This window comes from Callospermophilus lateralis, chromosome 2, assembly GCF_048772815.1.
Source record: "Callospermophilus lateralis isolate mCalLat2 chromosome 2, mCalLat2.hap1, whole genome shotgun sequence".
Classification (NCBI taxonomy): domain Eukaryota; kingdom Metazoa; phylum Chordata; class Mammalia; order Rodentia; family Sciuridae; genus Callospermophilus; species Callospermophilus lateralis.
Genome location: NC_135306.1, coordinates 136,913,656 through 136,933,817, shown reverse-complemented (window position 1 = coordinate 136,933,817; position 20,162 = coordinate 136,913,656). Strand labels below are relative to the sequence as shown.

The following is a 20,162-nucleotide window of genomic DNA, read 5'->3' as shown; positions in this document are numbered from 1 at the left end:
CAGGATTTGTATACCCAGGATTTTGAAGTAAGCTAATAAAACTAGCATGAGTAATTACTCATCCTGTGAGGGATGGAGTCTAACACTGATGACCTTATGATCTTCCAGCATTAAAATCCATCTCAATACCGAAGGTAAAGCTGGCCACTAGATGGCCTGACATATCATATGGTGAGCCTTCTGCCTAGAGTGCTCCTTTGTACCCCATGGGTGCCCTTCTCATTCTCTCCTGTACAGAAGTCTATGCCCTCATTATATTGTGATAAATTTTACTTTTTACCATTCCACATTAAAACTGTGAAAGGTAAGGACAGTATTTTAATTTCTATATCTTTATTTCATTAGTAGGCAAAAAGGACACTATGAGTATATTGATGAAAAGTTGGAAGCAAGATTGGGAGGAGACACATCAGCTTTGGTATTGTGAAAACTTGAAGTGGCTTTGAAATATAGAATGAAAAAACAAGGATACAGACAATCATTCTTTGGACTAAAAACATAAAAGCCAATTCAGAACAAAAAAGCAAAAAATAAACAAGCATTGAAAAGTTTTGACCTGAGACAACATTAATTTAAAAGCTCTTATTAGTAAGAGGCTCCTGGTTTCAATTAAGGAAAAGCATTAAGAACAGCAAATAATTTTAGGAGCTAGGGTTGTAGCTCAGTGGTAGAGAGCTTGCCTAGCATGTGTGAGGCACTGGGTTTGATCCTCAGTACCACATAAAAATAAATACATAAAATAAAGGTATCATGGCTATTTACAACTAAAAATAAAAAAGAGTAGCAAATAATTTTTGTCAAATTCCTACACAATTTGACTCTACTATTTGCTCTTGAATATGTTGTAATATATTTCAGTCTTTTCTTAGATAATACGTTCCCCTGTGCTACTTAAATGACATACTTAACTGAATCCCTGCTTATGAATCTCTAGGAACGTCTTGAGGATGGGTTGACAATCTAAGAATTTTGATCTAATTTGGGATGAGGAGAGAGCTACAGATGGATCCTCCCCAATATCTATAGATTGTCATGATTAGCTCAGCCTTTGGGAAGGCTTGTGTTCTTTAGGGAATTATTTGTCCCATAAATAAGACCACCTAACATGAGAAATACTTGAAGATGTGATCCTTTTCTACTGTGTTTGCCTGTTTTCAGTTGATTTTAGAGGAAGGGGATGAGACTGTGATACATGTACCTGTCAGGTCATCAGTGGGCCAGGAACCCAGCTGGCATGCTTTGCAGGTGTACTCATCAAAGACGTACTCATTCTCCTTACAAGGCGTGCAGGTCCAACAACAGCTGACTTCTCCCTTCCGAATCACCTGAGGAAAATATTTAAATTTTGGTTAATATTTTGTATAGATAAAAATCCAACAATCATTTCTTCAAATGTATTGCTTTTCAAAGCAAAAAGGGTCTTCACATACATTCTTTCAAACATCATCAATTTGAATGAGAATCAATATTCTCATTTTATAATTAAATAAATTAAAGACGAGTTTGAACAATGAGTCTAACATCCCAAGTTGGTTGTTAACGGAGTTGAGAATTAAATAATATGTAAGTCTTTGGATAATTATCTTTGGATACTTCTATTTAACTAAATTCCTGTGTTTGTGCTCATGTAAACACACAGAAACATGTAAACAACTGAATATTTCTCTTTTCCTATAAATTAAGACCTTTTGCTCTCTAAATTTATCTTGGCTTTCCTCCAATAGCTGAGTAATTTTGAGAAAAAAAACATTGCATGTCTCATAATACTAAAAATATATCTATATTGATAATTAGTAAATTATATTTGACAGAAACAGAGACAGAAGACAAAGGATTTCTGGATGTGATCTCTTGGTCTTTTTCTACTAAAAATCTGATTTAAATTTCAGCCCACTCTTTCCTCTTTAATAAATTTACTTTTGTCAGGATGGTTGTAAAAAAAGGTCATTTAGATTATTATATGCTGCTTAATCTATTTGATTTTTAAGGTAATATAAAATAATTGAAATAATTTAACAGTTGAAAGAGTCCCAGACGTTATTCTTTAGAAATGGATGTGTCTTTTATTTTTTCCTGCCATCACATGCATGAATACCTTCTGTGGAATAGAGGCAGAATTCATTTAACATTCTTATAAATAATGGAAACACTTTTGATTTTGCTTTATATTCATGGTCTTAGATGTAACTTTATTAATGAGCTTTGATAATACTATTTAAAACATCTATAGCCAAATATAATTGTTAAGTGGCACTTCTATTTTACATTTTGCATTGTCCCTGGTGCTGATTCTTGATACTGCAGCAATACATTGTGAGTAGGGAATGATGAAAAATGATCCTGAAGCATCGTTTCCCTAAAATCATCCAGATAAGGCAAAATTGCTAATTAATCCAGCCACAAAACTCTTTACCATAATATTGACTAATTACAGACTATTTAGTGCATGCCACGTACTCTGATACCATTAAAACACTAGAACAGATTGGAATGAGGTAGCTGGTTTTATTTTATTCATTTTTAGAGGAGAATACTGAAGTATAGTCAGCTTACATCTTATGTTAGGGTGAATGAGATATCAAATAACATATGTTAGACATGAAGACTCATACTTACAAATATTGGGACTTATTAGAAGAAATCTTCATAAAATTATGAAAAATTTAAGAGAAAGAGGATTGGTTCTGGAATCAAGAGGTCCAGGTTCTAGTCTTGCTTAGTGTCGCTGAGCAGTTATATGCTTTCATTATTCCTCCAGCTAATGCCAAGATGCCTCAAACAGAGCCTATGCATTGATTATAACAATTCTTACTCTGTAGAAATTCCTGAGGGTTAACTAAAACACCACAAAAATGTGTAGAACTCCCTAAAATATTACTTATTCTTCACTAACAATAAGCATACAAACACTCATATAAAGGAAGGAAAATGTTATTTATAAAGAAATTTCAACTATACTTGGTAAAGAAGAAGGAAGAATGTTATTTATAAAGTAATTTCACTACACTTGGTAAAACTACTATTGGAAAATTAGTAGATTATATAATATAGATAGGTGCATTTAAAATTATGAAAGATTCTCTTTATAGAACTTAGTAAGGATTGGTGAATAAAAGCTGCTTTTTCCACCCAAGAAACACATTGAATTCCTATGGTTTATTTATTTATTTATTTATTTTTTGGTTGTAAATTTCAGTATCTTGCCAAAATAAGTTTATGTACCTTTCCTAGAATAATCCCAATATTGCAATGTCTTCGAATCAATCATGGCAACTGAGTATGTCTTCTGATCATTGAAAACCATTTTTTTTTGGTTCTGTTTTACATTTGGTTTGAATAAAAGACATAGTGAAAATTCTCTTTCCCAGCACTGAAAGTAGTGGCGCTTTATTTATGACAGTTTGTAACTCATTCAAATTTTTTTCTAGACTAAACACTTTCATGGAAACTAAGTTACAAATCTCTGAACAACCCCATGAGGTGCTACTATTAATAAATTTGCTCAGTAATAACTTTAAACTATATTAAAAGGATATTGTCAACTGTATATTTAATGGAATGAAAATGAGATATGAATAGAAAGTCAGAGAAAAAATTATCTTTTAAAACTTTGTTAGAAGATAATCAGCATTAAAAATATGATAATAGGGAATCAAATTCTCCCAATGTGTAAAGTTCTTTTTTGCAGTGCTAGGGATTGAACCTGGGACCTTGCACATACTAAGTAAGTGATTACAACTAAGCCACCTTGCAGTTCCCATTGTATAGATTATTACCAGTACAATAGGGTAGAAAAAAATGTGAAGAAGTCTCTCAACAAAGACATTCAGCATTTTGAAGTTACAGGCTCAAAATGTACTGCTGCAAAGAGTCAAAAAATCAACATTCTCTATGGTTATTTACATTGTATAAATGTTTTTCAGGAAGTAGTGGAGAGCATGAACAATTGATATCTTGGTTGGGTCTATACTGGATTTCACATGAAGAGCTTAGTTGTAAGATGGGCCAAAGTTCAGAAATTTTTTATCACTGTATATAAACATTTAGTAAATGTTTTTTGAAAAGGATCAAAAGGAAGAAAGGGGCTGGGGCGGGTAGGGAAAAATGGTGGAAGGAAAGAAGGAACACAGGAACACAGCTTGGCTGTAGTTTTATAAAAGTTCATATGCAAAGGCAGGCAGCAGATCAGATTTAGCCTCTAGGCTTTGGTTCACAATTCTTCCTATGTAACATAATAAGATATCCAAAAATTTTTATATGTTTTGTAAGCCAGTGTGTCATTTAGACACTATTAAGAAATTTGTTTTCTATTTTCTTTGACTTTGTCTTTCTTCCTTCAAGTCTTAGGCTTTTCAAATCTTCAGAACCACCTTTTGAGGAACTTTTAATTATAAATCCAATAGCAAAATATTTCATTTTTTAAAAAAATTGCTACTAAGAATTGAACCAAGAGGTTCTTTACCACTGAGCCACTTCCCCAATACTTTCTAAGTTTTATCTTATATTTTTAATTTTTCATTTGTTCTTATTAGTTATATATGACACTAGAATGCATTTTGACATATTATACTTATATGGTATGTAACATCTCATTCTTGTGGTTGAGTATGATGTAGAATTATACTGGTCGTGTAATCATATATACACATAGGAAAGGAATGTCTGATTCATTCTACTATCTTTCCTCTTCCCATTTTCCCTCCCTTCCCTTCATTCTCCTTTGTCTAATCCAAAGTACAACTGTTCTTCCCAACCTCCCAACTCCTTGCCCCCATAGTGAGTTAGCATCTGCATATCAAAGAGAATAGGCCTTTGGGTTTTTTAGGAATGGCTTATTTCACTTAGCATGATAGTCTCCACCTCTGACCATGGCAATCAGGAAACAGAGAGAGAAAGAGGGAGCACCACTCACCAGAGTCAAAATATAAATCCCAAAGGTAGGTTTCCAGTGATCTACTTCTTCCAGCTATACCCTACCTGTCCATAGTTACCATATCAGTAGATTAATCCACCGATTAAGTTTCAACTCTCATAATGTAATCATTTCACCTTGGAACATTCTTGCATTGTCTTACACATGAGCGTTTGGGGGAACAACTCATATTTAACCAAAACACAACAATAACTAACTTATTTCTGCTTTTTAATTATATTTCCATATTCTTCTTCATTGGCTTTTTATTTCCTATCAGCTAGGACACACCAGTGTAAAAGCACCTTTCCTGTACCCTGAAATTACCAAACTGCTACCTATTTTTCACCATATAATTTTGGATGCTCAGTTACCATTATATGTTGTTGCTCCATCTGGAAGACTTCTATCTCCAGAGGAACCAGATGAAAGGCTGATCTCCAATTCTCAGGTCTTGACCTCGCTCCTCTTCTTCCTTGGCTCATCTTCCACTGAAAACTGTCTTATCTAACAGCAAATTCTGATGGAGCTCTCTGAATCTGAACTTACTCAGCCTCTATTTCTTCTTCTTCCTTTAAACTTCAAAAGAAGACATTCTTCAAGACTCTTCTAGATCTGTATTATTTTTTATAGAAACTTCTAGATTGAGCAATTTTATCTACTTAACAACTTCAACTTGAACTCCATTTAATTAATGTCTAAATCTGAATCATTAGTCTTATTTCTCACTGTTCTGGACCAATCATCACAGGGTGGCTATCTCTAAACCAACAAACTCCCCCAAAACTCAACACCTTTTCTCTAAAAGCATTCTCATTTGTTATTCCTGACAATGGCACTTTTTTAGTTACTAAAACTTGTAATTACAGTTGATTGTCTTGTACTCCTTTTTTTTTCTCCAACCTTGTATCTAATCAGTAATCAGAATTGATTGAGTCTCTTTGTAAGGTTTCTCCCAATGTACACCCTGTCCACTTTTTCATTCTCACTGTTTCTTCCCTAATTCAAGCCCTCGTCACCATGATCACAGCATCCATTTACTTATTTCTTCCATCTTTTTTCATGATTCATAAGTCTGCTCATCAATCTTCACCTATGATAGCTCAATTTATGCCAACACCTCAAAGTTTTTCTTTGACTCCTGTTTAATAAGAAGTAGCTTCAATTTATTTAGTATAACATTGAAAACTTTCCACAAATCTGGACACAACCTATCATAACTTTTTCTTTTATAATAACCATTTAGAGCAACCATTTACATAATCTAGATTATTCACTGCTATTGAGAAACTCTGTATCCCCTTGATCACTTCTGCATCTTTCCAATGACTGTTCCCTCTACACTAATGATCTCTCCCTTGAGTCACACTCATTTTTACGGTCCAATGTTTTACATTTTATTCAGAAAAAAGTTCTCTTTCACCCTCCCCACCAAGAACTTACATAGTCTATTTTTTCTTTCTTGAGGAAGTCATCACATTTTCATGATACTGCTCTCTCATGATCTATATAGTTTTCTCATCCATATGAAATCCAACAATAAAGGATGTCTCACTCATTTTCCCCCACGGATATTGACTACTACTATTACATTAAGAGGCATTTGATAAATACTTGTTAAATTAATGAGAATTAGCATGTTTTCCAATTCTAAGTCATTCACTTACAGGAATCAGTCTTTAAAGTCTTGGATAAGCAGAAAGTGTGGGGTAGAACATAATGCCTCAATTAGTTTTATCCTCTCAGACCAACTACTAAGACTATTGGTTGCATTAGACATAAGGAATTAATAAGAGTAAAGAAGAAAAAAAAAAACCTCACAGTTTCTAATGCTAAAAGCTTACAATATAAAAATGAAAGAAAATCTCAATTTAGAAAAATAGCCAATGGTAGCCAACATTGTTGAATTTAAAACAAAAATGAATGAAGTGTGTCCTCCACTTTACCTTTATCTGGCCTTTCTCACATGGCTCACTGCACACAGATCTGATGATGTTATTTTTCTTGGTCCATACTTCATCGTCATCCATTTTTAGTTCTCCATTGTCCCAACTTCCAACATTGATATAATCAAAGTAATCTTTTCCCATTTCCTTGAAATTCATTATTTCATACCTGAGAAATAAGAAAATAACTATTCAGCTACAAATATAAATAATCCTCTATAAAAAGGAAAATGACTTCATTCCCTTAAATATAACTCCTGTCGGGTAAGTAGTGCTGGAATTTCACAAGACAGAATCCTTAGATAACCAAAACCTATCTGCCATTTCATTTTCTCTTCAGAGATCATTGTTCTCTTTTAATTATTCATGTATTTATTTATTTACATTAAAATCTATACCTGGAATAGAAAATAATCCCATGTGAGAAACTGACTTAACCTCAAAAGGATGGAGTAGTTTTTAAATAACTTCAAGAAATTTAAGCAAGGACTACTGTTGGGCTTCTGAAAAAAAAAAAAAAGAGTTTTGTCTCCATTCAAGTATGATCAAATTTTCCTTTACTAGCCCCATGAGAATTTGGTAAATCTTTGATCTTGTTTTCAGTGTTAGGGTATGTGGGAGTAACTTGGATAAGGCCTGATTTTGCCTTTATTATTTTACCCTTTGTCAACTATTAAGTTCATTGTATAAAGGCAATTTCCAGATTTTTTTTTTAAATAAAAACCTGAACATAGTTACTAAAGAATCTTATGCAATGTAAAAATACTGGAAGAGAGGAGTACTTGGTGAGTTTTCAGGCTTTATTTGTTGTTACTCTTATTTTGAGTAAGGGATAAACAAGTAAATAGGGCAAACCAACATGCTTATTTAAAAGACTTTTCTTATATGTGAGAACATTTCCAGAGAAACACTTTTGAAATAATTTTCTCATCTGAGGACATCAGATTAGCAACAAAACCACTGCATTGGTTCCTACAGGAATGTAGAACCTACAGGTTCACAATGTCTTTACATGCGTTTTTTGTTGTTGTTTTTAAGATTTTTTTTTTAAGTTGAAGATGGGCATGATATCTGTATTTTATTTGTTTATTTTTATGTGGTGCTGAGGATTGAACCCAGTGTCAGGTAACCACTGTACCACCAAGCTACAACCCTAGGGCCCTTCACATGCTTTTTAACACTACACACACTGTACAGGCAGGTAGGCTTCTAACTCATAAAAAGCTTCTTCAGTATGTTCAGCAATCTGGAAATGGATATGGATAGAACACATTCTAGCTTTTGGGTTCCAGTGACCATATACCATAGTTGCACCAACATTCTGCACAGAAATAAAAAGAACAGAACTAACCTCAGTCCTTGAATCTCCTTTGTAAGATGATGATGCCATGCTGTTTTTATTGTCAATCACAATTTTTTTACTGTAGTAGGTTTTTTTTTTTTTCAGAATAACAATCCATTCTTATATTTTGTTGGTTGTTAAGTAGCTTCAGGATTATCCTTAGTGTTTTATTTGAAGTAGGTAACAAGTTGGGATAACTACCTAAATTCCACTTCTAAATAAAAATTCATAGCTCACTTTCCTTTCCACACTGTCACAGTTATCCTATGGCCACAGAGCATTCCACAAATCAAGATTTTAGAATACAAAGCACTAAAGTAAAACGACCTCATGTGTTATGTCATGGGCTCCTTCAAATACACAGGCTGCTAAGTCTTAAAAGGTGAATTTCTGTGAGCAAATAACCTTTGAACATTGTAGTCTGGGAGAAAGAAATAAATGTCAATGTCAGGAGGCTTCTTTTGCTGCTGATTTTAGAAGATATGAGGGTATCTTTACTCACTCAAAAACAAGACGTCAACCCCATTTCTACTGATTCTTAAGTCTGACAAAGTCTGACCAAGATGTTTATTTCACAGCTAATAGAACTGAAGCCACCTAAGGTCAGTCTGACAGACCAACTTGCAGAGCAAGTGTCAGAGCCAGGACCTAAACTAAACCTTAGTACTTTAAGTCAGCTCTTCATTTTTTCTCCATTAGATTACTCCCAATCTATTGCTATAGCTAAGAGATCAATTTTCTGTTGTTTAAATAATGTAAACATGTAACCACTTTACATTATAAGGTTTTAACTTTACACCCATGGCTCCTACTTGTATGTATGAGAAATTTTAAAAAGTAAATGGATTCATTTTTTAAAAAATAATTAGGAAACCCTATAGAATAAAAAATGTCATATTTGATAGGAAAATTATTTAAAGAAAAGTTAAATCATTATTTTGCTTAACCTATCACACTTGTATAACCATACTGGAGACAATAAATCTTCCTTTCAGAATTAATCTTTTTTTTTTCCTGGTAATTGTTTCTTACCTACCAGACAGAGAGAAAGATATTATTAATAATAACTAAAGCTGTGAATATATCCCATTCCTTTAAAAACCTTCAGTAGCAGTACACTGAAAAAGAACTTCATAAGGATACTTCTCCTAACAAAGATTCTCTCCTTTTTTTGAGTTGATATGAGATATTTTTATTTTTTAATTTTCAGAGAAAGGATACAAAATTTATTATCCATCAAAAGTGAAAAGAATGAGTGATTCAAAAAAGAACAAATAAAAAATGCTCAAAAAGACTAAGGTAAATTCTCATTTGATAATTGTAACTGAGAGCTGCATATTATCCTTCCACTGTTACTAGTTAGTTGGCTGTGCAAACTTGGATGCATCTCTTTCTTTCTCTGAGACTCAGATTTCTCTCCAGGAAAAGTAGGACATTGACACAGATCATCTGTTTCTCTATGGTCCTTTTAGGAGCACAGCAGTGTATTCAGAATCCATGTGTGAGCTGGGGTCGTGGCTCAGTGGTAGAACACTCATCTGACACTCATCTAACTGGGTTCAACCCTCAGCACCCCATTAAAAAATAAATGAAATAAAGGTATTGTGTCCATCTAGAACTAAAAAAAAAAAAAAATCTAAAAAAAAAAAAAAAAAGAATCCATGTGCATTCAGGGTCAGAATCTGAAATTTCTACTATTCAAGCTTCAAATTTCCACGTGTCCTATTGGTTTTTGCCCTTCCATTCCTCTTTTTCTGCATATTTTCAAGTTAATCTTTTTTCCTTAATCCCTTTACTGGTCTTCCTTTCTTCTGGTATGAAAATTTTAGAGGTTGCTTAAGGGATTACAAATATGAATTCTTAGTCTACTTAATGTCAAGTTACCTAATGTAAAATGTAAGAATATTTCCTTGTATAATTTCATTTCCCTTTCCCTTATACCATTCTTTTCAAATATTTTACAACTATACACTTATCCACTCTACAATATAGTATCTTAATTTTTGCTTTAAATGGGCAGTTGTATTGAGTTTGACATTTTCTCTCCATGTTCCTTCTGCCTAATTAAGGTCAGTCCCGGGCAGCAGCTAGACCACTTAAAATTTAGGTCCTGAAGGAGTCTCTAAACTAGGGCTTAGAAAACTTCCACTGTTAAAGCACAGATAATAAGTATTTTTGACTTGTAGATGGTCTCTAACTACTCAGCTCTGCTATTATAGTGCAAAAGCAGCCACAGTGCCTAACTAAATGACTGTCACTGTGCTCTAAAAATCCTTCTTTACAGCAAACTCAATTTGGCTTGCAGACCCTAGTTTGCTGACATATGATCTACATCACTGGTGGTAAATACCATAGGTCCATATTTCACATCTGTAATTATGAAACACTTAGAGCTCTGAAAACTGTATGTTTTTTCACAACTCCACTGGCAGCAAAACATGAATCTATCTGCAGTTACCAGTGAAAAAACCTGACCTGAACCTGAGGCTATTTATAGTCTCTATATAATACCTAGTATGAATATTCATGTATTATGTCAGAAATATCCATTTATTGATTAAGGAGTGCTGTTCCACAGCATGTTGGGGGCATTATATTACTGTGTAAACATTTTTAAATTCAAAAGTTCTGTAACACACATGGCACCATGGTTTTAATTACAAAATTATGGGGTGATAGTACCCTACTCAGAGGTGAGGTTTAAAAACAATGATCCAAATATGCTTGAGAAAAATCTGCAAATGCATGTAAAAGAACCAGTTTCTATCTCTCCTGGCTCCCTTTGTTCAGGATCTTCCTCTTATACATCTGGCATTTTAGGAGAATCCCTCATCACGCCTTGCTCCTCTAGTTCTTTGTCCAGTTGAGAATCTCTTTGATCCAACCCAACAGTTACTTTTACTACACAAAAATAACAATGCACTTTCTGCAAATAAGTTTCTAAAAATATTTTTATAATTTGATTGTGTTTGATTATAAGACAAGCAGCTAGAGTCTAAAAGACAGAGTTACAATCAACTCTTATCACTTAAGAGACTGTCTTTGGATGAGTACTTTAACCTTTGTAGGCCTCAGTTTTTTCAGCTGAAAAAAAAAAAGAATAATAATATTACTTACCTCATGTGATTAAAAAGTAGAGCACTTAGCTTGGTGTTTGGATAATAGCATACAATAAATATTAGCTATAATTTTCTTTTGAAACAGATTCTCACTGTTGTGAAGTCTGGTTGTGAACAGTTGTAATTTTCTTTAAAAATATAAGTAAATTAGTTGGAAAAACAAAAGGTTGCAAACAAACCTTTCTTTGATCTGGTCCATGCCCTCAGAGGCCAACTCTGATAATTTATTAATGCATTAATGTAATATCAAAATTTGGGGGGGGGCACCAGGGATTGAACTCAGGGGCACTTGACCACTGAGCCACATCCCCAGCCCTATTTTTATTTAGACATAGGGTCTCACTGAATTGCTTAGGCTGGCTTTGAATTCAGGATTATCCTGCCTTAGCCTCCAGAGCCACTGGGATAACATGTGTGCAGCACCATGCTCAGCTTGTAATATTCAAACTTAGTAGTGAATGGATAGACTCAAACCAGCATGCACTTCCAGATATTGTTTGCAAAATGTTATGTTTATTGTTCCTGAAAGAACATCTAGAATTTTACCAGAGTCCTGAAAGGATTAATATTCCAAAAAAGGTTAAGAACCAGTGTCCTAAAAGTACCCTATTATAGTGTATGTGGAGTATGAGTGAGAAAGTAATGTTCTGCCTAATCTATTAAAGTTTCCCGCTGGAACAGAGCTGAACCATCTGAAACATTTCCTCAATGTCTCATTTGTGAAACTGTTTTGGGGACATGATGTCAAAACTCTTGAACTGAGATAGCTATATTCATTAGTCTGTTAGCAGGTCCTAAGCTAATGTCACTAATCCAGAGATGCACAAAGGAACAATAAATCCATGCATAGATATCAGAGAACCTAAAGGTGAGCTAATGGGTCAGCCTGTCCTAAAAGATATTATAACACATGTGAATTAACTTTTGGTCCAGTGGATATAGCAAACAGAGAAAAATGTAGAAAACAGTATTGTGTAAAGTTGGTTTATCTTAGCAAACAGTCTTGGAGCAATAATCTTCAAACTTCTGGAACAGAGAAACTATGTTTTTTAGTCTGGCTATGTGACCTGGCACTGTCACTTAGCAGTTCAGCATGTGAGATGGCAACAGCTATATCCAGGACAATCTCCAGCTTACCTTACAATATGGAAATGTGCTAAACCAAGATTGTTGGCAGAAAGTATGGGCACATGGGGTGTGAGCTGTGGAGGATCTCATGAGATCTTCTCTTGGCAGGGTCAACTGCAAATAGAGTGCACTGACACTTCTTCAGGAACAGCTGCTAAGCACAAGGTGCTATTGGAAGAGCATTTGGAATTTTTCAATAGGAGACCAAAGGGTCCTGATTGTTCTGATGCAAAGCATAGGCTATTACAACTCAGAATATAATTTCAATGACACCATCCCTCATGGATTAAATCCCTCCTGGATTAAAAACATACTGTGTAAAGTTAAGAATTGGGGTATAAAATACATGTGAATTCTGGTAAATTTTGGATACCTAGTGATTGTTGACCTATAATTATAAGTAAGTTTCATATTTCTCAGGCACTTCCCTAGAAATAATAAAGGTGAAATATCAGAGAAAATGGCAATTCAATCCTCAGAGAGAAAGTGCTCCAACTGGAGAATAACAAAGTAAAATATGACTTATAAATCACTGTAGATACAGAAAATGGCATAAAGTACCTCAACCCTATTTCTGGATTGCCAGAAATTGAATCATTCCTATTTCAGAATAGTTCCATGACCCAAGAGGATAACAGAGTATAGGGAATAACATGGCATAACATGCACTGAGAAACCATTGAGATGGCTTTGGTTACTTATGATAAAGTGAGGCTCCTGCTCTAACTTTAGGTCTCTGAAATGTGATGATTTCAAAAGCATATTGTGGACATCGGCATCAATTTTTTTCTTTGGCCACAGGGTATAAAGTTTCGTCTCTGTTTTGCTCACTTTGGGATACTGGGGCTTGACAAACATGGCCAGGCAGCCTAAATAGCCACAAGGGAGGGAGACAAGCATCTCAACATCTACAATTGGCTCTTGTTTAGGCTCTGTTGTTTAGAGGAGAAATCTAACAATACCTTCCTGGAGAGTCTCCATTTTCATCAAATAGGATCATATCTCCAGAAACCCCAGTAAAATTGGTTTTCATCAGAGAGTCCAAAAGTTTTCGCCCATCAATTGGCTTCATTGCATCACAGAGTCCTGCGTAGCCTGGGCAGAGGGACATCTGCATGTTGTGTAGTCCATAGGCCATGGAATAGATGGCATTGATCACAAATCCCATTTTGGAATCTTGAACATGATGTGTTCTCAGGGTCAGAGAACCTGTTGAGAAACAAATCAAGCATTAATTTTGGAATTTAATTCTATCATTCGTGAATGTACGGATCCCAAATAATTGGAATGCCCTGGAGCAACTTGTCAGAATTTGAACTGGAGGCAATGCTAGAAACAGAGCCAACATACTGTCCCAAACTTTGTCTTCTCTATTTGGGCTTTTGTTCCAAAACCTTGAAGACAGATCTCAGCTCCCAACAACAGAAAGATTCACTTCCTCCAGTAACTGAACTCTGAGGATAGGGGAAGGATAGCATTGCATTACTGTATACAAAATTTATCTTAAGGACAGATTAATTTCCCTTGTGTCAGCTGTGATAATGTACCTCTTAGTTTAGAAATCCACAACAAATCTCTAGCCTCCAAACTATTTAGTCTTCTTAACTGAGAAAATAAGATCCTCTACCATCTGGCCTCAACTTACCTAGTTGATGATTTATCACCTACCACCTCCAGTCTCAAAGCATATTCTCTCCATAAATGAGCCTATTTTAAAATTATAAAACATAGCAATTAAAATCCATTAAGTCACTAATCAATTCAATAAGTGTAAAATCAGAGTATATATAAAGCATGTGATTGGTGACCTAGGGGAAAAATAAAAATGATGAATTAGACATGGATTCTACACTAAAGAAACCTGTCCAATAACAGCCCTTTCTAATGATTTGTTTTATTTCTTTTTTTATTGGTTGTTCAAAATATTACAAAGCTCTTGACATAACATATTTCATACATTTGATTCAAGTGGGTTATGAACTCCCATTTTTACCCTGTATACAGATTGCAGAATCACATTGGTTACACATCCACGTTTTTACATATTGCCATACTAGTTGCTGTTGTATTCTGCTATCTTTTATATCCTCTACTATCTTTATTTGAAAGACTAATGCATAGTGAATAAGGAGAAGAGAACTAAAATGAGAGGTAAGAGAGAGAAACAGGACCAGTGGAGTGTAGGTCTTTGGAATGTTTTCCAAGTTTCATTAAAAATTATTTTGCTGTATGGAAAATGGAAAGAAATTGGTAAAAGAGGAGGGGAAAACATTTGGGATACTGTGGTAGAATGCTGAGAGATGATGGTGGTTTAGTCCAGGATAGGATTCTGAGTCTATTTTGAAAAAGGAAACAACAAGATGTGCTAATGGATTGGATATGGTCTATTAGGGAAACAGAAGAATCAAAGGATGAGTCCAGGTTTTTAGTTTGAGCAATGATGGATTAAAGTGCCATTAAATGAGAAGTGAGAAACAGATTGGTGGGGATGGGGAATCTGAGGTGCTGTTTAGGTTGTAAAGAAGGGAGATAATTTGTTTGGCCAGTGTTATAGACCCATGCAACAGATACTGGTGGGTTTTTGTTTTGTTTTACATGGTGACAGCAATAGAGAAGTTGGGGGTGCTCACATTTAAGAAACATTGGAAAATAGAACAAACATGATTGATTGATTGATTGGATCTATCTCTGATATTAGACTTCTGTTGAATTCTTATCATGCCTTAAAGTTTTATCATTCTGTATAGTTTTACATTTTGTCATCTTCTAATTCTATACTCTTTCCATGTTTTCAATGCAGGTAAGTGAGGATTGCCTATAGGGATTGTTTTTAGTGCTATACAGACATTCACTCAATTCTTATAACAACCCAATGGAATATGTAGTATTTTTATGAGAGAACTGGCATAGAATGGTGAACTAACCCAATGCCACATGGTTATTCTGAGAAGAAGCAGGATTTAGAATAATACAGTTTAGCTCTATAGTGCATGCCTCTTACTAGGATACCCAACAGCTTCTTTTAAATCTAAATCCAACCGAACTCCCAGACAGTCCCTAAGGCACATCAAGCTTAACATTTGATTAAAAAAAAGTTGGATTCATTCTATATCTCAACTAATTTTGCACACTATTCCCTGTATCCATTTCTTTTCTTCCAGACCCATCCATTCCTAAAACCTTTATTTGCGTTTTAGAACTTCCTAATTATATATGTACTTGTGTATTAATATTTCTAGATTCAATATCAAGGTCAAACATGAAAATGTTATAAAATAAAAATGTTCTCTTTGACCTGCCTTTAGCTACTCAGTATTTCTCACTAAGGGTAAACATTCTTAAGAGGGATATTCAATATCCTAACTTTATTATTCCATCAAGACATTATTATTTTCATTGATAAATATTTATACAAGCCTGAAGATGTCATTTCACAATGGTAGTATGCACACATGCTCTTCTACATCTGGGTTTCTATGCATTACACTCTCAATACCTAAAACACACATTCCCTCAGATTTTCTACTTAAATTTTCAATTCATGTAAGTTCACTTGCACTCAAAAATTTTTCAAAACCCTTCTCACTCCAAAATTAAGTCCCTGCTTTTTTTCTTACAGTATGAGAGCTGTTTTTCATCATGATGATGAACAACCATATTGGCACATATTCTCCCTGGTTGTCCATATTACTTCAGTATATTCATGGGAATTTCATAGGCTCTTTTGTGATTGACATGTGGTATCCTGCTTGCATATTATATACTTCACTGTAATCCAGTTGCTGTTAAGAATGATTTACTTTAATGGGAAAAGAAAAAAACTGCACCCCAGGCCCATTCCTGAGTGTCCATACAATGAATTGCTAACCATTTTGGAAACAGCACCAAGTATGTAATGGGCATGGTATGTGTGGAACTGTGGGTCTGTGATATAAATGCACATTTAATCATTGTGTGGGGTGACTCTTGATTGCTTCTAAATATGTAGCATTATGGTGGATTAATTTGTGCAATTCTACTAACTTTGAGACTATAACAGTTGTGAAGGAAACAATGGTTTTCAAATGAAGGGGCTTACAGAATGGTACAATGTTATTAATATAGTTTGGCCTTTGTTATACAAATTGTTAACACCAGCTATTAAAATATATTTTAATAGAAAAAGAAAAAAAAAAGAAATTGCCTGTGTTCAGGTTTGCCTTTAGCCTGGATTTAAGGTTTAAGGTCCTGCTCTCTCCTCTTCATTGCTCTGGTGGTAATCTTTCACTGGCTTTCAGTACACTATGAACTATCTGAGGTAGTCACAGATGTAGTCCTTGTACTTAGCACAGCATATGACACATGACTGACATTACTAAAATATGCTGTGTACATGAATAAGGCCATATGGGTGAGAGACAGCCTCCAAGAGTGTCACCAAATACCAGGTCTGGACCTCAGATTGTGAAATCAGTTAAACAGAGAAATCATTTCTTTGTAGAATAGTACTTGTTTAAACAAAACTAAATATCAATACCAATTTGCAATAGGATCTGTCAGGCAGATCCTTTTAGCTGTCTCATGGATTTTCACCATCTAATAAAAATACATGGAAAGAGCAATAAAAACTAATTATTTGAAAAAAAAAATACAAGGTGAAAATTCTGGTCCCATCAAAATGAAGTAAGCACACTCTATTGTTTCTTACACTGAACACAACTAAACACTCTGGGCAGAATGATTAGAATTAGATGAGCTAAAATATATATATATGGAAAGAAATAGATTGACAAAACTCAAAATGTCAGTGAAGTAGGCATGAATTTCTTAGTTTTTCCTCTAATATATTTAAATGTGAAGTTAAAAGCAGCTTAAGACATGGATCTTGTACACCAGGTGCAATCAGAAAGAACTATAAGACAAGTCCTCTATTTCTAGACTAAGAAGCAGAAAGGGGGTACCTACAGTTTGGAAGGAATGAAAGAATTTGTATTTCTGTGGGGTTTTTTTTTCTATTTTACCCCCTAGGTGTCCTTGCTAAGGAGATGGTGGCAGGTAGTAATGGTGGAGCCCATAGTCCTAGGAAGGTACTTATAACCCTAAGGGTGGGACCCCTTCTTTTTTACCAAAGGAACCATGCCCCAAGTATGTGAGGAAATCCTTTGCTACATTTCCCCTTCTTTAGATTCATCTTATTTGTGTCCCATGGTAATTTAGTAGCAGGAACAGAAAGAATGAGGAAGAGGTAAAAACTAAAGTACTAGCCAAAGGATCAGGAAATGGGTCAAAGAGGCTAGAAGCTGGAAAGGTCAAGAAGATAATGGACAGTGGAGAGATCCTATATCATTGAATAGACTACTGGGATACTTCTGAGTTGTACAGACATGGATTTGACCTTAGCATACCAAATTCTGAGAACTGAACTATGTGACAGAATGCTGCATAAGTCCAAGACTAGCCACTTGATGAGGCACTGTGTGACAAACCCAGACAGCACTGAAAAGCTTTGGAAACTGAACTGAGAATGGAACAGTAGCCCAAAGAAGGCAGATACAAACTTACAAATAGAAGTTAACCAAGTTGTTTGCTTGAATTTTTCTTTTCAAAACTCAATATTCTCCATAAGATTGAAACAGCATGAAAAATAATATAACATTGTATTTTAAATTTCCAGAACCGAGAGATGATATTGAGAGTAAGAGGAGTGTGCACGATCAGGTGGGAATAATGTTAGATGCCAACCAACTTTTGCTGATATTCTGTTTACATTTCTAAATTCCCTGCTCTAGTTTGGCTGAAACACTATTTGTTTACTGCCTAAATAAAACTCAGAGAGTTATATTCGTTTCCTTTGTTCTTGTTGCTTTGGCCTCAGAGAGAAAAATTGGCTCATTGGTTAATTTATTCAGTGACTCATTCAAAGATTAAGTTATTGATTAAAAGACATTTATTGAGTCCCTACTGTATGTCAGACTCTGCTGGATGCTGGTGGTATAAGCCGAAGCAAGATCGAATCTCCGTCCTCAATACAAAATCAACTCAGCATGTAAGTTTAAGGTTTAGTGATAGTAGCTCATTAGGGTCCAAGGAACTTTATCTTGTCAGGTAAATTTTAAAGGCCTGAATGTGTATCATAAGATGATTCATTTTATTTAGGCTTCTAATCTACTAAGCTATAGGAAAGATCAGATGTTAACTACTTCATGCTTCTAAGAATGAATGTTTCCTTCAGGAACATTAACTTTGCTCAAAGATGATTTTTTGAAGTCTTCATGGACCAGACCCAACCTAACCATGACATTCTGTGCCAACCCAAATTTGCCAGCTGTTTCACCTGTTTAAAGCAGTTTGCAGAGCAGAGAGGAAAGCAATGAAGCTGCTCTTCCTTCTTTTTTTTTTTTTTTCCTTTTGTTCAAATTGGGATACTTGATTTACAGCATTTAATATTCAGGCCTGATTTTAGTATTGTTTAATCAAATCAGAAACCTCCAAAAGGATTAACAGAAACTGAAACCCTCCAATCTGTGATTACAATTTAATTTTGTAGCCTGCAAAACATGTTCTTTGATTCATCCGGGGAACTAAAACTTTGAAGCTTAGTAGATGTTAAACAAAGGGAAATAATGCTGTTAGCAAATCAGAGTCAAAGAATGTCTGTGATACAAAGGATTTTAGAAGGTATTTAGTGTAAAGGCTGAAAAAAGAAAGCCCTTAGGCTGAACTCGGTCCTTGGATATTATTATTATTATTTTTGCTTAAATGCTATTTTATTGAAATTTCATATAACCAGCTTTGTAGATTCTTGAAAAATCAGAAGATGTAACAACACTGGCACCACAGTCTCACATGGCAAATACTGACTTTCTTCTCTTTTATATCACCTCTCTGACCACTGCACTCATCTGAAATTGTGACCTAGTTTGGTCCAATAAAGCAATTTTACAAATGAGGAAAATAAGGCCAAGAGGGACAAAGAACTTATCTAAAATCATACCTTTATCTAGCGGCAGCTGCCTAGACCGTCTCCTAACTCCTTATGTAGTGCTATTTTCATTATGAAAGGGAAATTAATCATGATTTAAAACTGTTTTCATCAAATTAACTCATTATTGTGGAATGAGATAGGCAACAGATTATTTAAGGAAAAAAAAAAAAAGAACCAAGTTAATTCTTTGTTTTAGCCCTTGTTTTAGGCACTAAAACATTTTCAGGTTGTCTTCAGTACATCCTGTGGACCCATTAGTAAGGAAAAAACATTAATAAATGAAGGAAGATAAAGGGGAAGAGATTCCAGCATTTTCTAAGAAAGTGATTATAAATCTGGAAGATGCTGTTCAATAATGAACTGTAATATTTCAATAAAAACTTCAGTGAAACAAATTCTCCCTACCCTCATTTATTTTATGAATCCACTCATTCTTTATGCATATGGCAAATGGATTCCAGTTGCACACAGTAGATGACACAATAATTTGTTTCCTGCTGTGACAAAAGGGCAGAACATCCCCTCAAACCAGAATTAATCTTTTGCCATTATGTGCTCCACAGAAATGTGCTTATACCTCTATTATGTCAAGCAATACTTTCTGCCACACACTAAAATTATCTGCATGCCTGACTGCACACCCTACAGAGTACGAACTTCATATAGGCTAAAGCCATCATGCTCACCTGATATCCTCCATATTTCATAATACTGTGACTCAGATTGGATAATCCATTCCTTCATTTAATAT

The 20,162-nt window shown here is 34.6% G+C and overlaps 1 protein-coding gene across 3 annotated transcripts in view; it reads right to left on the bottom strand.

Annotated features, from left to right (window-relative positions):
- Grm5 (glutamate metabotropic receptor 5) overlaps positions 1-20,162 on the bottom strand; it is a 427,374-nt gene that overhangs the window by 73,585 nt on the left and 333,627 nt on the right. For all 3 annotated transcript variants that reach the window (XM_076843895.2, XM_076843896.2, XM_076843897.2), the window contains exons 4-6: positions 13,410-13,656; positions 6,859-7,027; positions 1,199-1,325 (exon numbers count right to left, since the gene is read on the bottom strand). In XM_076843895.2, the coding sequence (XP_076700010.1) occupies positions 1,199-1,325; positions 6,859-7,027; positions 13,410-13,656 (543 nt within the window). The remainder of the gene's footprint in view (positions 1-1,198; positions 1,326-6,858; positions 7,028-13,409; positions 13,657-20,162) is intronic.